The sequence below is a fragment of the Paralichthys olivaceus genome, chromosome 21 (assembly GCF_024713975.1).
Source record: "Paralichthys olivaceus isolate ysfri-2021 chromosome 21, ASM2471397v2, whole genome shotgun sequence".
Lineage (NCBI taxonomy): Eukaryota > Metazoa > Chordata > Actinopteri > Pleuronectiformes > Paralichthyidae > Paralichthys > Paralichthys olivaceus.
Window position 1 is genome coordinate 4,639,057 of NC_091113.1, and position 18,999 is coordinate 4,658,055.

General features: G+C 43.4%; 3 protein-coding genes across 6 annotated transcripts; all 3 read left to right on the forward strand.

Moving 5' to 3' along the window:
- On the forward strand, positions 1 to 2,839 carry LOC109642812 (elongin-B). 2 transcript variants are annotated; one of them, XM_020107747.2, is made up of 4 exons: positions 1 to 141; positions 937 to 1,071; positions 1,415 to 1,523; positions 1,835 to 2,839. In XM_020107747.2, the coding sequence occupies exons 1-4, from the start codon at positions 139 to 141 to the stop codon at positions 1,945 to 1,947; spliced, it is 360 nt and encodes a 119-aa protein (XP_019963306.1). In that variant the 5' UTR covers positions 1 to 138; the 3' UTR covers positions 1,948 to 2,839. The 2 variants fall into 2 exon arrangements, with proteins under 2 accessions (XP_019963306.1, XP_019963308.1); XM_020107749.2 differs by having other exon boundaries at positions 32 to 170.
- A 705-nt stretch (positions 2,840 to 3,544) lies between these two features.
- LOC109640687 (transforming growth factor beta-1-induced transcript 1 protein-like) lies at positions 3,545 to 12,107 on the forward strand. 2 transcript variants are annotated; one of them, XM_020104817.2, is made up of 12 exons: positions 3,545 to 4,354; positions 6,505 to 6,555; positions 6,869 to 7,017; positions 7,139 to 7,194; positions 7,348 to 7,484; positions 7,570 to 7,651; positions 7,923 to 8,007; positions 9,342 to 9,530; positions 9,743 to 9,916; positions 10,009 to 10,090; positions 10,514 to 10,662; positions 11,230 to 12,107. In XM_020104817.2, the coding sequence occupies exons 1-12, from the start codon at positions 4,342 to 4,344 to the stop codon at positions 11,494 to 11,496; spliced, it is 1,434 nt and encodes a 477-aa protein (XP_019960376.1). In that variant the 5' UTR covers positions 3,545 to 4,341; the 3' UTR covers positions 11,497 to 12,107. The 2 variants fall into 2 exon arrangements, with proteins under 2 accessions (XP_019960376.1, XP_019960377.1); XM_020104818.2 differs by lacking the exon at positions 6,505 to 6,555 and having other exon boundaries at positions 3,736 to 4,354.
- A 776-nt stretch (positions 12,108 to 12,883) lies between these two features.
- Positions 12,884 to 18,612, forward strand: patl2 (PAT1 homolog 2). Of its 2 annotated transcripts, none has more exons than XM_020104814.2 (19): positions 12,884 to 13,045; positions 13,201 to 13,354; positions 13,775 to 14,052; positions 14,146 to 14,208; positions 14,285 to 14,338; positions 14,420 to 14,584; positions 14,766 to 14,840; positions 14,932 to 15,080; positions 15,370 to 15,441; positions 15,536 to 15,659; positions 15,806 to 15,923; positions 16,080 to 16,186; positions 16,277 to 16,330; positions 16,421 to 16,563; positions 16,692 to 16,848; positions 16,965 to 17,105; positions 17,193 to 17,290; positions 17,377 to 17,517; positions 17,613 to 18,612. In XM_020104814.2, the coding sequence occupies exons 1-19, from the start codon at positions 13,022 to 13,024 to the stop codon at positions 17,644 to 17,646; spliced, it is 2,151 nt and encodes a 716-aa protein (XP_019960373.2). In that variant the 5' UTR covers positions 12,884 to 13,021; the 3' UTR covers positions 17,647 to 18,612. The 2 variants fall into 2 exon arrangements, with proteins under 2 accessions (XP_019960373.2, XP_019960374.2); XM_020104815.2 differs by having other exon boundaries at positions 12,895 to 13,045; positions 13,204 to 13,354.
- Positions 18,613 to 18,999: the final 387 nt, after the last annotated feature.

Consider the following 18,999-nt stretch of genomic DNA (forward strand, 5'->3'; position numbering starts at 1 on the left):
CTTCGTACGGTCACGCAGCGCTCCGTAGCGCTGCTCCGTGAATACCTACTTCTTATCTGAGGTTGCGCAACATCCGCAAGCGGTGCAGTCTGGGCTTGAACACAGAGGGCTAACTGCCTAGCTAGCTGACCACTTGAAATGGTAACTTCATTATTATTGTCGATCGCTTTGTGAGTTTTATTTTTATTTTTTTTTAGAGTTAACCCTCGGGGCTTTGTTTGGAAAAACGTGCGTGCGAAGATAACAAAACTTAAAATGTCGTTTATTGGGACTGTTTCTTTCAGTTTCTGTTAGCTAGGCTGCTAGCGCTAAGTTTGCTGTGTTAGCTTAGCCTTCCATCTGTAGGGAGAGATGTTAAGCGAGGTAACTTGTGTTAGCTCGGCTAACACCGGGAGCGGTGAGACGGCAGATCTGTGACCGAGCTTATCAGACACACTGGACACACGCTGTCACAGCTCCACTGTTTATTAATGCTGAGCTAACTGTCAGGCCTGTGTTTGTCTCTGTGCAGTCGCTGTGCTAAGCTAAGTTTGCGTTAGCTCGGAGCTACGTGTGCCTGTAGTGCTCTCCGTGTATGATCATGAATCAATGAATTGCAAGCGGTTAAATCTATCAATCATACCCGCACATGTTCCTTGTCCCTCATCAAAGGGACACGCTGAGTGGACCTGTGTGCTCGTGATGTATTGTGAACAGTCGCCAGATGGACAGTGGTGAAACACTTTCATGGCCTACTGACATGTTTTGTCTGATAAAGACGGTTCGATGTCATTCAGTCTGAATTGTCACTCGAGCGTCACAATCTGTCGTCCTGCTTGATCCTGTTTTAAATTGAGAATGACATTTTTCCTCCTCCAGTCTGTGAATGTGTCATCCTCACATCTGTGGACTGAATTTACTTTGACTCATTGTCTTTTCTATGCTCGTTTATTTCAGGACGTGTTCTTAATGATCCGGCGTCACAAGACTACAATCTTCACAGATGCCAAGGAATCCACCACCGTCTATGAGCTGAAGCGTATTGTCGAAGGAATTCTTAAAAGACCACCCGAAGACCAGCGGCTCTACAAAGTATATCACCAACACCCAACCGAGTCCTGTGCCGTAACCAAAATAGATAAAACATCACAGAGTTAATGGGATAGTCCACCCACAAATGAAAATCCACTCATTGCCTACTCACCACTAGTAGAGGGGTGGGTGAAGTGTTTGAGTCCACAAAACACTTTGGGAGTCTCAGGAGTAAACAGCTTTGCGGCCAAATCTAAAACAAATGTCCTCTGTTATCCTCCTCGTAGTTACTGCTGCAGTTCTCGCGAGTTACTGACAGTTACTGACAGTTACCGAGTTACTCTCACTGACAATAATGACACTTTACTTTTGTTTTGTAACATTTTCCACTCTTGTTCCACAGGATGACCAGTTGCTAGAGGACAGCAAAACTCTGGGTGACTGTGGATTCACCAACCAGACTGCCAGACCTCAAGCCCCAGCTACCGTTGGTCTGGCCTTCCGTGTAAATGGTACGTGTAGTTTATGTTATTTGTGTGCTTTTAAGATTCTGAGATGTTTCGTTAATCTTCTTGTGCTTCCTGCCACTACGCCTCTTTCTATTTGTGCTGTGGATGAGGAATTATTCTATAAAGTCATCAATAGACACAATCTCTAAAAAATGTTGCTGGTCAGACAGGTTTCCAACAACATGGCCTAAAGCCATAGCTCTCTCAGCTGCTCCTTATGTCTGTGATATCAAGTGTGTCTTGAATATATCTGTCGATGTGCAACTCTGCCTTCATGATGGAGATATGGTTTCCTTGTCGCCTCTGTCCTCCAGATGAGATGTTTGAGCAGCTGCATATTGAGGCCTTCTCCAGCCCTCCGGAACTCCCTGATGTGATGAAGCCGCAGGACTCTGGCAGCACTGCCAACGAACAGGCTGTGCAGTGATAACAAGGAGGGGAAACAAGCGACAGAGGGAAGGATGGAAGTGGGTGTGTGTGGATTAACTGCATTGGAGAAGTAGCGGGGGCGGAGGATGTGTAATATAATTTCAGTTGATGGATGGGAACACTGTAGGTAACCAAGCCTATCCATGTTACCTTCATGCTATCATCCCAACACCCTCCCTCCTCAAATCTTCTTTCCAAATGATTTTTTTTTTAATATTAATTTCCACATCACATGCAGTTCCTGTCCTTGACTTTGCTCCTAAGCACCAACTTGGTCAAACCTGTGAAGGGGAGAAGGTGGTTTGGAAAGTATGATTGTGTGTATGTGTGTGAGTTATTATAATTATTCTCATTAATATTTTTGAAAAGGTGAAGGCGTAGTTGTCTGTCACAGTGCTCTAGAAGTAACATGCATGGATAAAGGAGTCTGGCGTCCCAATCGGCAAACTGCATGAACAAATTCAAAATGATGGCTTTACTTTCACAGAAACAGTTGAACTTTCAGCTCATACGTTTCCTGGGTCCGATTCTCCCAGTTTTGTTGTACATTTTGGATTTAAGTTTATACCAGGAAAAAACACCTTTATGGTTAATATGTTACTTTTTGTTGGTGTTGTCATTTTGTGTCTTTAGTATGTTTTTACTTGTCAGTTCTTTGTTGTGTGTTTCATGCACTGAGACCAAAGGCAGGTACCTCCTCAGCAGCAGAGGGACGTTTTGGTCAGAGGACATTCTGTCTGTGACATACAGTGAACACAGGAGGAGCATTCTCTTGTGTTAAAAATACATCACATGTCACCAACATCAGTGTGGCACCTTCCTCTAATCACATAAATATAGCCTGTAACTGTAAGTTTGCTTAATTAAAAGTTTTCCTGTTTTGTTTTTTATGCTGCTGACTGATTCTTATTTTAAACACACGACATTTAATGAAAATGACACAGTTTGAGGGTTGACACTTAACAGAAGGTGAGCGCACTGTCCCTGCCATGGGGAGTTTTATTAAAGCAGACATTTTGACTCGTCACAGTAGGAAAGAGAAACAAGGGCTCTGTTCTTTTCAAGTGTCCCAATAAGTGGTGGCAGCGAGCCAGCGTGCACACGTCCGGGAGCCTGAAAGTGAAGCAGCTAAATTAAATAAAGCCTTCATTCATTTTTATTATGAACACTTGCTGTGACATGACAGAATGACTTTGATGAGATAGGTCTACTGAGGGCACAGTGATAATGGCCTGGGTATTATGTGCTGGGAAAGTATGAAAATTAACAGTTTTCCCCAACTATAGTGATGAATAAAGCAGGAATATCAGAAATTCCCACATTCAGTGTGTATCAGTCACTATTTGGATTAGATTAGATGACCTTCAAATTAGCTGGGGAATTTGTACGGCTGTATCAAGCATGACCATCTTAGTCTAGTTCTACAGACCTTTGTTCTACCAGACATTTCCATGTCCTAAATGGAAAATAGATGAAATGTGTTTTTATTACTCTTAATGACTGAATCCCAACACTCACAAACACCAATGTTAACAAGCTCAATATTAAATGCAAACATTTGTTTTATTCACCTTAGCTATCTATTACACACATGCATATCTCGCTGTCTCTATATATACATACTATTCGCTTAAGTGTTTATATGTGTATATATATGTCTATGGCCCTCTTAACACGTATGGATAGAAATACATTTATATTTACACACGTGTGTAAATATAGATAGTTGTATATCTATACACGTATGTGATAGGAGTACATGCATATATACATCTATATCTATTTACAGCTAACACAACAAATGCACATACATTAAGAGTATATAAACACATACACACACTTAATAATAAGTGGATTTCACATTTTCCAGAGTTTGATCCACATGTTTTTTAATCCAGATGTTGTGTTTACAATCTTCTTTTATTAACATGGGGTGTTGTCCTGTGAAAGTCGATAAAATCCATTCTCCAACATTTCCACAAGTTTACAAACAGCAGCAGCTCCTCAGATTCTCGGAGTCCTCAGGTTCTCCTCCCAAATAAGGACGAGGAATGTCCGGGATGACGTCTGTGTCCGGGGTTTGTGACCACATTTCTTTAACTACGCCTTCCCCGCTCGGAGGTCCTGTGTTACACAGGAAGACAGCGGTGTAGGAAAAAGAAACGGGACCTCCTCTTCCTCCTCCTCCTCCTCTTCCTCCTCCTCCTCCTCCTCCTCCTGCGGATAACGGTGTCCAAGAAGTTGTGGAGGAGCGACGCAGACAATAGCTCCGAGCCTGTGTGTGTGTGTGTGTGTGTGTGTGAGAGAGATTCTCGTCCATCACCTCTGTCTCATGCTGTCCTCCTCCACCCTGAGTCTCACACAGAGGAAAACACTCGTCTGAAGCCACATCATGGAGGATTTGGGTGAGTATCAGAGCTGTTCTCCGTCTGCATGATATCTGAGGGGATCTGTGGGAAGGGCTGGTGTGGCCAAACAGAGGAAATGAGCCCTTGTTGATCCTGGCAGTCATAGAGTACAAGCTTCCCCCTCTTTCCCCTCAAGGACATGCATGAGGCTGTAGTATGAAGGGAATATTCTGTGTAAACCTCCACTCATAACTGTCTCACAACTTCTCTTTTGTCTTGACAATCCTGGTTCAGGAGTGATTCTCCTTCACTCCAGATGTTTATTCTCTCATCCTCCTCAGATTTTGCTCGCAGACACATTCATACAGGTAACACAAGAGCTGCTGCTACACTGCTCAGTGTGCGCCCACCCGCCCGCCTGAGTGTTTCCTGCAAATTCAATAAATTCTTGGTAAATTAGATTTGAATGGTTTCACAGCGGGTCGCCTCCATCCATTAATATTAACAAGTCAGGAGACGGAGAGAAAGCCACATTATGTTGAGCAGTGTGTCATCCATTTTGAAGGGGGATGATATATCAGAGAGGACTGTTCTCTCTTCTTTTTTCTTTTTTTTTTTTGGACTGATAAAGATGTTGGACGGTTTTTTTCTCTCTCTCCGTCTCAGAACAACATTATGAGAAGCAGCCGGAGCGGCCCTGAAATAGCCCCGGGGCCACGCTGCTATTTCAAAAAGCCACAGAGTTCAGTGAAAATAGAAAAGGCCCTTTTGCCTCAGCTGCCCATTTGCTCGCCCAAGATTCTTTTTTTTTTTGAAAGAAACTTGGGGATTTATGCTTTTCAAGCAACGCTAGGAGGAATGGCGAAATGCAGCCAGGCACATCTGGATCGGATTGCACACACAGGCACTGGGTGAGCGGCGGTGGTGGTGAGCCAGTGGCCATGTTCACAAGGCTCAGTTTATGCTGTTGTCCGACAATGTTGTAAGTTTATGTATTGGATCTGGCGACCACTTGTAAGAGAGGCCGTCGGCCAAGACAAACAAGTCGTCAGGCAGCTCTAAATATGGTCATAATTCCCAATGAGAGAGGTTCAACTCCTTATATGAGCAGTTGAGTCCGTACAAGTATGTGTGTGTATGAGACAGAGGCTCACAGCAGGAAAGGAGGAGGGCAAGTCGTATGTGCACAAGATCCTCAGCACATGGTCGTACCAGAGGTGTGAATCATCGGGGACAGAGGTGACGTCAGGCCTGGTAAACTGGTCATGTTCATGTCCCACACGTCTGCCACCAACTGAGATGGTTTAAACCGTACTTAACACACTTTACTCAACTTTCACCGAGTGTCCACGAAGGGTTCCCAGAATCTGAGAAGCAGAGGGTTAATGTCTGTTCTCGTGCTCGGAAACAGCAGCTTATTAAACAGAAACTATGACTCCGTCCTCCAAACGCTAACATCCAGCTCGTGTCTCCATTCTCTGTCTGATGAGGCACCAGATGTCTCGCTTATGTCGTCTTACTTATGGATACTCTGAAAAAGGAAAATTGTTGGACCACACAACCTCAATTGGTAACACACCAATGAATTAAGCTTTTTTAAGTCAAGTTAAGGATTGTGTTCGTGTTACTTATTAACTTTAAGTTGAACAAACTTTATTCATGTGTTTTTTAAAGTTGGCCCAACAACAAAAGCTGGATTGTCCCTTTAATGGTGTTAAACGTTGAAATCATCTGAGTTGAAAAGTGATGGTTCCAACAAAGGGGTATTTGAGCTCACCTGATCTAACAACCCATAAGTGGTGGAGGATCTAGAACTTTAAGAAGTGAGGTTATATTCAGTCAGAGCTGCTCCACGACGTTAAAGTTATAATTACTCACGTTCAGAACATTTTTTCACCTGCTCTGCAAACATACGTGGATTATTAACACTTCAGTTTCAGTTTGCAGTGAGCGTTTTTTGGCTGGTGGAGTAGATTTACATATCAGCTCCCAAACACTCTTCCTCCGTCGCTTCCTTTCCCTCTTGGCATGTCTTGGATACGAATGCAGATATGTTTGTTTGCTAAAATACATTCGCTGTGTTGAAGGTTAATCTCGCAGTAATGCCGGCTCTGACTGTTCCTGTCCTCTGACTGATTAGTTCCTTGGGAGGCTCATTGTGTTACCATGTCATGCACTGGTCACACGGGCTGTCTGTCTCTCCTCAGAAGTGCCTGAGCCACCTAACTACCCTCTCAGTCCTCGTATTGTTGTGTTTGGTACGTAACTGCCTGTGCATGTGTTTCAATGTACTCGTCTGTGCTTGTCTTCACTTCATACGTTCTGTCTGTCTTCCAGTGTGTCTCATTGCATGAAGTAAAAATCCTTTGACTAACTTTAATTTCTTTCTATCCACCTTTAACCCCCCCCCATAATCAACACAAGTAACTGATATATTATTGGGTTGTAAACTGTATTTTTAATTCCCTGCATTGTAAATCCAACCAAACCTTCATCCCACCCATGCTGTTGTGTGTTCTATCAATTTCTCTCTCTTTCATTCACTCTCTTTTCCCTCTCTCTCCCCTTCAGACGCCCTTCTGGCTGATCTTGAGAACACTGGTTCTCCTCTAGCTCGGTGTCCCGTCCTGCTCACCTCGGACCCGCCTCAAAATGCTGATCCTGTCCCCCAGGACCCGGCCGAGTCCCGGCCACCACCACCCGCCTACACCCCGCAGCAGGTAGAACGTCAACAGGGACAATCTGTACTCATCAAGCAAAAATATTTAAACGTGAATTTGTATAATTCTTTTAAAACATTTGCACTGTACATATGGAGCGTTCCTCTGTTTTGTCTCTCAGACTGTTTCTGCTGCAATCAAGTCCTCCCAGAACTCCAACCCAGACAAATTATACAGGTAACTTCCTCCTTGATATTTTTAACTCTATCTGACAAGAATCACACGAGAATGTGAACTCAGATTTTATTCGGCTGTGATGAAAGCAACCACATTAAAAAACAAGATGCTGGATAATCTGTGTTAATTTTGGTCACTGCCCCTTTATTACAGCACAGTGTGTAAACCGCGGTCTCCCCGCGCAGCAGACCCACCTCCGGCCTTCTCCTCCTCCTCACTGTTGGGAGGAGGTCTGAGTGAACTGGACCATCTCTTACAGGAGCTCAACGCCACCCAGTTCAACATTACAGGTTGGTGACGTCGTGTCTGCTTCTACGCTGCTGTGTTTAACTTGGAAGTTAATCTTCTCTCATGGCCTTGTTTTGTTGTCATCAGACGAGATCCTGGCTCAGTTCCCGTCTTCTAAGAAAGATGAGAGGGACAAGATTAAGGACAAGGCCACAGCCCCCTCCTCCAGGTACCAAATCTAATCAGTTGGGATTTATCTCAAGAACACACACAGTTCACTACACTGATACTCGTGAAATCACTTGTTGAGAAGACTTCATTAAGACAAACATAAAGAAACACACAGACGTTGTTTTCAGACATGAACTGAAAAATTAGAGACAATAGAAGACACTGTGGTTTATATCAGTAATACTAAAATGTACTTTATTGACCTTATTCTTGGTTAGATCAGATGAAAATGGGTATTTTCTTTGTTTGAACCATCTTTTGTGTTGTAGCTCTGCGAAACCTTCGGCAACATCCGCCACACTGGAACTGGACAAACTGATGGCGTCTCTGTCTGACTTCAGAGTCCAGAGCACGGTAAGAGTCCCCTCAACACAGAGAGCTGTAACCCGTCAATGTCTGCAAGAGCGTGATGTTTGTTTCCTGCTCGGAGCTTTTAGACAGCCCACGCAGATTCCCTGTGGATCGTTCACTTGACTTGGCGATGACCACGCTGTTACTGTGTGGCCCGGGCCTGACCGCAGCACATGCCTCCTGGTTGTAAATCAGTCACCAGATAAGGCCTGAAGATTGAAATTAGCCTCGGTGGAGAAGATTTCCAGCAACATAAATAACTAAAGATAGAAGGGAGAGTTATAGATCGGCATTTGGTTTTGGATATAATCTGATTATAGTGAGTCAGTGACATGTGAGGAAAGGACGTGCTGCTGTTATTGTGAGGCTGGTTGGTTCCAGTTTACAGTTCAGTTGTAAACAAGCCCGATAGTTGAGGATTGCAGAAACAGAAGAAAACACATGATTGGATATTGTCATCAGTAACTTGTGATGTTCAGTACTGCAGTGTTGACATTGACACCCAGTAGAGAACACAACTACAGGCTCATAACAAGCCTCTTGTCTAGTTTCTAGAAAGTTAGAGTTTGTTTGTGATCTTTCATAAAATGGCTGCAGTGTATTCCCCTGTATTACAGCTACTCTTAGCGTCTATTTTTTATTCAGCAGGATTACGCAAAGAAAACGACTGAAACGATTTCCACAACATGTGGTGGAGGGGTGAGGCGTGACTGAAGGAAGGTTTGGATAAACAGGATAGGGTGCTGACTTTGAGATTCTGAGTGATGTTGAAGTTAGTAAGAAACTTTCACAGTTTGATGGTCAGGGATCAAATGTCCTAAAAAATGTCAATTTTCTCCTGTCAAAGTGTTGCACAGATAAGAATTTCTTATTTACGATGTGGCATTTTCAATTTTCTGATTGGTTATCTGCAGATATTACGCTCAATAGAGATTATAACTCTGCAAAGGCTCAGCAGTCCTAATTTAATCAAGCTGCACCAAATCCCTCTCATAGATATCGGTCCGACAACAAAAAACAAAGAAAAACATCAGATCTTGCAAGATTAAAGAAAGTGACAAAAAAAATCCTGGGTCCGCCCCCTGATCCATGTCCCTCCAGCGTTCTTTCCTGACTGATAACACATCCTTCCATCAAGTATTGTGAAAATCTGTTCAGTTGTTTTTGTGTAAACTTGCTTACAAACCAACAAACAGGTAGAGGGCTGAAAACACAATTTGCTTTGTCGGAGCTAAAACTAAGAAACTCTGTCACCACCTGTAGAAAAATGTCAAACCTCAGAATTCAAATCCCCCAAACATATGTGCCACGCATCATTCTTGTTTCTCCTCCCACAGCCAGCTGCACCCGTCAGTCCAGTGGTGACGGCACCACTGCAGCCTGCTGCCGCCGCCCCCCCACAGCCCTCCTCCGGCGGCTCATTGGACAGCATGCTGGGACTGCTTCAGTCTGACCTGAGCCGACAGGGCGTTCAGACGTCCTCCAAGGGAAACTGTTCAGCTTGTCAGAAGCCAGTAGTAGGACAGGTGAGGTATCAGTGTTTTTCTATGTCTTCCTGCCAGGGAGGTGTAATGTTTCCTCATTGTGTTGTTGTGATCACAATATCTCCAGAATGCCTTCTGAGAATTTCTTCAAATTTGGAAGAAATGTTCAGTTTGTCTTAAGAATGAAGTGATTAGAAAGAGCTCTGAGGAATACAACCACAACTTCAATTGATTTTAATCAATTCCACGTGCAGGTGGTGACGGCTCTGGGGAAGGTGTGGCACCCAGAGCACTTTGTGTGCACCGAGTGTGAGACAGAGCTGGGCAGCCGCAACTTCTTCGAGAAGGACGGACGACCATACTGCGAGTCGGACTACTTCACCCTCTTCTCTCCTCACTGTGCGCACTGCAACAAGCCCATACTGAACGTGAGACTCTTGGATGTGCACATGTCTCAGTTTATTCAGCTGGAATCAGCCCGTGTGAAACCAGTTACCTCTTTATTCCTCTTGCTGTTTAGAAAATGGTCACCGCTCTGGACAAGAACTGGCACCCGGAGTGTTTCTGCTGTGTTAAATGCAGCCGGGCGTTTGGAGAGGAAGGTAACAGGCGGCACTGTTTCCTGTCTGGGTTCAACACACATCTGTTAACAGTAAACTGCAGCCAGCCGCTCACACGTACATAGGTTCCTACTATCAAACACACTGTTTATATAATATTCTGTTAATCATTCATGTAATCAGGGATTTAACATTACATGATTCATTAAATCGGTCAATCGATCTTCGCATCACATTCACCATCAGTGTTTGAGTCAAAAACCTCAAGTCTTCTCCATCCTGAACATCCAAGAACTGGAGAGAAACCCTGAATCTTTGTTTTCGTTAAGCATGAAAATTGAAAACATTAGAAGCTTGAGACAAAAAATAAATACTGTCGACCTTAATGAGAAAAGGTTCAGACAGTGTTCTGCATTGTCCATTTATCTAAACAAGTGTGTGCAACTGTAACTGTGTCCCCTGCAGGTTTCCATGACCGTGAGGGCCAGCAGTACTGTCAGCAGTGCTTCTTGACTCTGTTCGCCTCTCGCTGTCAAGGCTGCACTCAGCCCATCATGGAAAACTACATCTCAGCCCTCAACTCTCTCTGGCACCCGCAGTGCTTCGTATGTAGGGTGAGTGTTTCTCATAGTTAATGTCTGTCAAACATTTAAAATTCACAACAACAGGAACACTTCCTGAAGGTCCAGACAAGCGGTGGCACCTGAGCAGAGCGGCAGGAGGCAGGACATGACGTAAAAGATTCAGCTGTGGAAATCAAGTTTTGTTTACAGCATGGTGTCACCGGAGTTTTCCTAGGGGGGGCTGTGAAAAAACTTTGAAGATCGCCTGGAGCAACTGACCCTGACATTTGCGTTCTCACATACGGCCCCAGATAATCTCTAGTGCACATCTGAGAGCAGCTTTACGTGGTTGAGGTCCTGCAGGGTCAGTGTGGACCTCTGCTATGGGACTGGAAATGGGTCACGGCACATCTCTGATATTCGTTCTATTTGCATAAGTGAAGCTCATTGACCAACAGCTCAGAATAAAGTCAGAGCCCTCAGTAAAATAACATGGTAAAAAGGTTTTTAAGAATAATTTGGAATTATGTCATGAGAAACGTTCTAATTGCAGTTCCTGGAGCCAGGACTCGCTGCTGTGACTGAGTTGCTGCCTTTCTCTTTCCCTCTCGTCTCCAGGAGTGCTACACCCCCTTCGTCAATGGCAGCTTCTTCGAACACGAGGGCAAGCCGCTGTGCGAGGCCCACTACCACCAGTCCCGTGGCAGCATGTGTCAGGCCTGCCAGCAGCCGATCCTGGGCCGCTGCGTCACCGCCATGGGGGCCAAATTCCACCCCCACCACCTCGTGTGTCACTTCTGCCTGAAGCCCCTGAGCAAAGGCTGCTTCAAGGAGCAGGAGAACAAGCCGTACTGCCACCCCTGCTTCATCAAACTCTTTGGTTGAGGACACAGCAGGACTTTACCCACTTTTCCATCCTCAGGGTTGAAGAGGCTGTGTGACTCTTAATTCTCAGTGTGTGTTTTTTACTGTGGGAATGAGGGTGGAGCTGGTCTCTTTGTGGATTTTAAAATATTTTGAGTGAGTGGAGTCATGTGGGGAAAAAGAGAAAATCGTCCAACCAAACTTTTTTATTTTTTTTTGCGATTAGACTGACAGGATGACATTTAACTCTCATATTGGTTAGAAACATACAAAACAACGCCAAATGATTTTGTATATGTATGTGAATCTTTTGCATACTGTATTGATTCAAATTGAATATTGAAAATTGAATGCTTTTGCCAAAGGTAGAAAAACAGAATGAGACCAAATTTATTGTCGCAGTGAAAGACTTTGTACTGTTGTGCAAAGAAATCCCCTTTAATATATTTGCTTTGTATTGGAAAAAGAAAGTGTCATGTCTCTGCAGTTGCTTTTATATTTTGTATGCTTATGTTTTTGTGTAACAAACAAAGCTATCATATGTTTAAAGTTTGCATTATCCTTTCACTTTTGCTCTATGCAATCCGCCAAAAACAAATTCCAAAGAATTAAATAAAGGAGAACACAACTTGTTTTGCTGTTTCATTGGTGACTCAATCACAACATTAAAGATAAGCACAGGTTAGTCTTTTCAAACAAGGCGCACGAGGAGCACAAGTATCTGCACAAAGTTTATTGGGATGAAAGAGAATAGAAATACAACTGGGGAGATTCATTCATTCATTCACAAGACTGAAATCACAACATAAAGCCATAGTAGTTTCACACCATCCTTAGGTACGTTAAAGACGGAACATTTAAAGCATTTGGCATCTAAACAAAGACACATAGAGCAAAAACATTAGAGTCAGCAGATGTTTAACTAAGGCTGTGGTCTATCTTTCTATCATCTATCTATCTATCTATCTATCTTTCTATCATCTATCTATCTATCTATTTATCTATCTATCTATCTATCTATCTATCTATCTATCTATCAATCAATCAATCAATCAATCAATCAGTCAGTCAGTCAATCTGTCTGTCTAAATAACATCAACACAACAATAATTATATTAATTATTGTTAGTAGTAGTAGCAGTGGTGGTAGTAGTGGTAGTAGTAGTAGTTGTAGAAGTAGTAGTAGTAGTAGTAGTAGTATTAGCAGCAGCAGTATAATGACTGTGGTTTAAAAACGCCCCCTAGGGGTCAGTATTGGCTCGCTGCTTTTCCCACAGTAACACAACATTTAAAAAAATCTGCGGTTTGATCTCTTTCTGATTTTAAAACATAATTCAACGAAATAAGTAAAGAATATAACACAGATAAATAGAAATAAAGTTTATCATGCAGGGGAGGAGCTGACGTGCAGCGTGATGACGTGTGCACGCCTCCACAGGTGAGTTCATTTACAGGTGATGAGGCGCCTCGCGCTCCGAGCAGAGGAACAAGAAGCTCTCAGAGGAAAGTCACCGATCAGAGTTTAAAAAACCGAGTCAGTGACACAATGAGCGATTCAGAACAGCAACAGGTGAGTGTGTGAGTCCAGCTGCTTTCACACACTCCACTGACTGTGAGGGCAGCAGGCGCTGGTCTCAGTTTGGGGCCTCGCACCATGTCGTCTGACAGAAAGCATGTGTGCACCTCCATGTGTTAAATGTGTGTGTGTCTGTTGTTTCCACCCAGAAGACCGAGGAGGTGTGTGAGCCCCAGTGGCCTGAGAACGGAGCTGAGTGGAGCGATGCAGAGGAGGAGACCCACATGGACTGTGGTCTGCTGCAGGCCATGGCTGAGGAGGACGAGGACATCAATGTCTTCAACGAAGAGACGTTTGGAGCCGGTGTGTTCATGCAGTAGAGTAGGAACCACAATGACCCTCCATGACATGAATGTAGAATTACAGTAACATAGAAGTGGATTCACTTTGTTGTGCTAGTTTGACAACAGGTGAGTTTATTTGATATAAGATGTTGACATTTTACCTCTAATGATGATTTGATGTATTACAAATAAATTCAAAAAATATTATTTGTATGTGGATTTAAAGTCAAATTAAATGAATTATGTTTTTTTCATTTCCTTTCCACAACAGAAAAACAAACTACACAACAAAAATTCTCACCTGTGACTTAGATCACAGATGAAGATGACCATGACCGACTTATTTTGACCAAGTCTAGCGTGGTTTCGTTCAACGCTGATCATTTTGTAAAGAACTGATAAAAGGTGAAACTACCCTCTCACTGCATCTGTCTCGTAGATCTCGATACAAATGAGACCCCAGAGGGCCCGGTTGGCAGTCTCCTTCCGTTTGGAGAGCCGCCGCCGCCTCCCCCGCCATCGCCACCACTACCGGACCCCTCCCCTCCGTCTCACCACAACTCCCCCTCCCCTCCCAGACAGAAGCCACGGGACCTGCCCCGGGCCCCCCCTCGGCAGTGTGGCAGAGGTAGGGGACACAGGGGCGGGCTGAACAGGGGACAGATGTTTGAAGATCCAGCTGTGATGAGGATAGTGGAGGGTCGACCCAACGTCAAGGTGAAAAAAAAAAAAGAAAAGAATTTATTCATTGCAGGATGACGTCTGGCCTCAAAGCAGCTTCTCCTCATTTCGGTGTGTTGTGTTTTTAAGACTCTTGACAGTGCCATCGTGGACTGTGGGAACACCGTGTGCCAGGAAATCTGTGAGGACGATGTAAGCGTCAACGTTTGAAGACACTTCACTTCTCGTTTGTGATTTTAAATTCACCGTTTTAATTTTTCCCCCTCAGTGGATGGCGCCCAGTTACAGAAAAAACAGGCGGATCTCGGGATCACTACTTCAGGTTAGATCACAAAAGAGCACATGTGATCATCGGAGTGTTTAACTTAAACAAATAGCTCTTTTATTTTATTCTGTTTCTTAGGACAGTGCTATAGTTTGTGTGATTGATGGTCACAGAGGCAGAGGTCAGCACCTGACCTCCAACTTCCTGGATTTGCCATATCCTGTCTCCTCCTTCAGGGGCAGGAGAGGGGAACCCCGAGGTCCCTACTGCAGGAGACAGTTTGGCCAAAGAGGCCCGTCGCAGGTGGAGAATTCATTTACTACCTGGTCCTTTTAAAGAAACATTGGGTTCTTGTGAACACGATATCTCAAGAACATTATGAGGGAATTTCTTCAAATTAAGTACATATATTCATTTCCCATGTGGGATTCAAGCATCGTTGCTGGTCAACTTCCTCATTCTTAATTTCTGTATTGTGTTGCAGATGCATTCACCACTGTTGCCGGGGTCGCCCGTCTTCTCACGTCAACCTTTGACCCCAAGGCAGCTTTACAATCAGGTTTATTCCACAATAAATCTGTGTTTCTCTGATGCACTCAAATATCTGATGTAGTTTGTCCTGACTCGTGTTGTCACTTGTGTTGAATCAGACGGGGAGGTTCATGTTTCCTTCCAGCCGCCCGTGTCCGTCCACTCCTCAGTCTCTGACTCCTAAGATGATGCAACTTCGCTTTGGTGCCAACTCCCCGAGACCGTCGCCCTTTTACAGCCCCTCGTCGAATCCTGTGCAGCATTTCAGGTGCGTGGTCGATGTTTGACTTGTGGCCTGAAACATTTGTCAGCAAAGTTTGAATTCAAGTATTTTTTTTCTTATTTGCTCACAAGTTTATAAAACTCTTCATCCACTTGACATTCATGGATTTCACACAGTCTCTGGCATGAATGTGTGTTTAACGAGATACTTCACTATTGCAGATATGTTTAGCGGAGATCCACATTGAATCCATAGAGATTAAAACAATGACCACAGACACGTTTTCATGAGGTTCCTGTGAAGCGTCTAAATGTGACGTTCCTCTGACCCTCAGGTACCCCGGGCCTGTCACCCAGCTCCACCCCCAGCACAAACGATTACTCAGTCAAAAACATGTGTTTCAAAGGTCGGTTCAAGAGTCAAGATTTTGAAATCATTTGTATTCAGTGTGCTGAGAACGAGGAGCGGCCTCATTAACGAGAGAGATGATCTGTTTGTAGAAAGTTTGACGGCTGGGATCCTTATTGTAATCTCATGACGACCAAAGAGAGGGAGTGGATCACCAGGCTGCAGATGATTCAGCTACAAAGTGAGAATCCTTATCTCGAGGATTATTACTACCAGGTAGGAAATATTTGCTCTCGTGTCATTATTCATTTTTCTTATTAATTCCCCTTTGAGATGAATTAAGTATCTAAAAAGGAATGTTTTATATGCATAAGCAAAGTGTGACTTTTCTTTGCAAGCAAATTTATCTTACTTTGTCGTAGGAGTACTACCGTCGAATAGAAGCCAAGATGGCCGAGGAGGAGCTCGGCATCAGGAGCAAGAGGGAGCCGCCCAAGCTCACCACACCGTACATCACGAAGACCGACTCCTACGCACCAGGTTGTTCTCTCTCTCTCAACATAAAGTCAATAACTTTAAATTTAATTTGCTTCCTAATTTACGTTTGAAACCAAACCTAGATCTTTTTTTTTTTTATTCAAGCTTTCAATGCTCTGCACATTTTAAAACAACTCCAAGTCTTCTGCTCTCTTCCAGTTGTGCACATCGAAGGCTCGTTGGGTCAAGTTGCTGTCTCCACATGTTACTCGCCTCGTCGTGCCATCAGTGCAGTTAATGCCGTCCAAGCTCAGGGTCCTCTTGAGGTGACTGTGCGCCGAGACGCATTCTGGTGACTTTAGAAGTGTATTCATCTGTCGTCTGTGACACTGACGCCGTTATTTCCCACGTTACAGGAGCAAAAAGACACGAGACAGCAGCGGTTAGAGGTCCTCAGCAAAATAGAAAAGGTACCGGCTGGTTTGTCGTTGTGATGCAGTGAGATGCTTTTCTTTTTAAACTCTCGTCCTCTGATATTCAGTCCTACCTGTTTCCTGCAGTTGTTCATGGCTCTGTTAGAGGTGGAGGAGACGGAGAGAGTAAAAACCCCCGTCTTGTCTGAAGCAGAAGAAAGACTGCTGATGGAGAAAACTCAGTTTAAGGTGGAGCACATCTACTCTCAGCTGCAAAACCACAACCCTGCGTGAGTCACATACTCCTCGTTTGTAATTATTTCTTGGTTTATTTTGATGATTCTGTTGAAGATCTACCCAAAAAGTTTTAATAGACATTGAATTCTTGTAATAAATCTTCCCAAACTTTTTGATGTAGAGATTCAGGAGGAGAGTTTCTTCCTTTCCTGCACGTCTCAAAAGGCAAAAAGCTTCTCGCTCGTCTGCTTCCGTTTCTCAAACACGATTCGGCGCTGAAAATCTTGCGTATCGTGACGTCGAACTTACCAACGCTGATGAGCAAAGATACAGAAGAGGTAGGGAAGTGTGTTCCTTGAACTGTAATCTCTATTCATCAGTTTTATTGGTGTCAGGGGGAAATGTCTGAAATGGTTTTCTTCTCATGAATCTTACATCGTCATCCACCTTTCAGGCTCTTCCAGTTCTTTACCCTCCCCTTCGAAATGTGATCGGAGGTCTGACGTTCAGTCAGCTCATTAGAGTTCTCAAAGATCTGACGTCCTCGGAGGCTCTATCGACATACGAGTGTCTCACGCTGGCATGTCAGAACAAGGTCTGTGCTTTCTTTTAGTTTTCTTTTATTCGGTGTAATTATATTAGAAGCTCCTGGTGTTTTCTCACCTGCTGCTTCCCCTCACAGTTTGGACTGTCGTTGCTGTACGCTCTCCTCTCTCAAGGAGAGAAGCTGCTGTCGTCAGGCGTTCCTCTGGAGCCCAGCATCGGCGACTTTGAGACCTGGTGCGCCCTCTGACTCTAATTCTCCATGAAGGGAAGCCACTTTAACAGTTGTGTGGGATTTTGACGTTTGTGTTCCTGTTGTTTAGGACTGACACAATATTCCAGGTGGCGGGGCAGCTGTCCCAGTGTTCACTGGTGGAGCCGCTCATTCTGCCCTCGAACCTGCTCACTCTCTTCTGCCGTTACCTGGACAAGCGCACCGTGCATCAGCTGAAAAGCAACATGGAGTAAGTTTGAGCCATGTTTTTATTCAAACGGAAGATATTTTGATGCTTTACACAGATGAACCTGGTGGATCCTGACTCAAATATCTTTAATTTAGGTCTGTGACTGGATTCCTTGCTCTTCCATCGTAAGCTGGACCTAAGCTAACGAGATGCTCGGCTAATAACCAGGTTGTAGTGAGCAGTGAGAGGAGCAGAAGCTTAAACTCCTCGGTGTTCGTTATAACAGAAGCTCTGTAAAATAATCGGAACTGTTAAAAATGCTTTAATTCTTATTCCCCTCCCTCCCTCGTCCCTTCACGTTTCTGCACTCTCAAACTGTTTCCCTTTTTATTTCCTTTATCTGATCTTTTTACTTTCCTCCCATTGGTCGCCAGTCAGTTGTCTGAAATTACAAGCTGCGTTTCTTTTTTCATTCAATTATTTTAACCTTAAAGTGTTTCATCATTTCATTAGATCGTCATGGTGACATTAACTGGTGAATGGAGCTGATTTACGTCCGGCTTCTATCAAACCACATTATTTATTTCTGAAAGTTTAAACTTAAAGCTAATTACATTTAGGACAATAAATGTGCTGGCTCAGATATTTGCAAAACATATTTTACTTAAACGACACCCAAAAATAAAAGTAATTTATTTATTACTGATCTCAGAATAAAACAAATACTCATTATGTTAAGAAGTGAATTCTTTCTTTTTTCCCCCCGTTTTAAAATTCTGGGGGGAAAAAAAATTAATGGAACTACATTGTGGAACTTCTGTATTTCTATAAGTAGCATCTAATTACATTTAAGACAGTAGACTTCATGTTGTGTAGGACAATGGTGACCAGGTTGAGGATTGTATAGTAATGTAATTGTACAGCTGAACCTGTGTGTTCATATATCTTTTTGTTTTGTTTTTGCAAAAAAAAGCATGCATTGTGTGTATACATATGTAGGAATACTAAATATGATGTATTTGTAATTTTCCACCTTAGATCTTTCAGTTGTAAAGAGATTTTTTATTTATTGTATTCATTTGGAAACAGGAAATAATTTAAATTGCACCATTGTAGAGCACTTGCAACATAAATAAAAAAATATTTCAAAAATGATCAAGGGTTTGGTTGTGGTTTGCAGAAAACGCTCCAGCATCGTGTTCACTCAAAGTCCTGGACGTCGTATTGGGCTCTTAATAATTCTTAGTATCAAGTTTGACAGGCAGCGTCATCGTCAATCGACTCTGGCTCACACAAGTCTTTTCTCCACATATTGTTTGTGTGGCTGAGTTGAGATTGAACCAAACTAATTGGCCTGTGTTGAAACACCAGCGTGTGACATTCCTACTGGGAGAAAGTGGCAGCGGCAGTGAACCACAATGTTAATGTGGTTTACGTTTCTGACATTCACAATATAACTACTACATAAAAGAGAAGCTACAGTAAATTAAACACAAATGAACCTTTAGTAGTTTTAGGGTATAGTTCATTCATTTTTTTAAA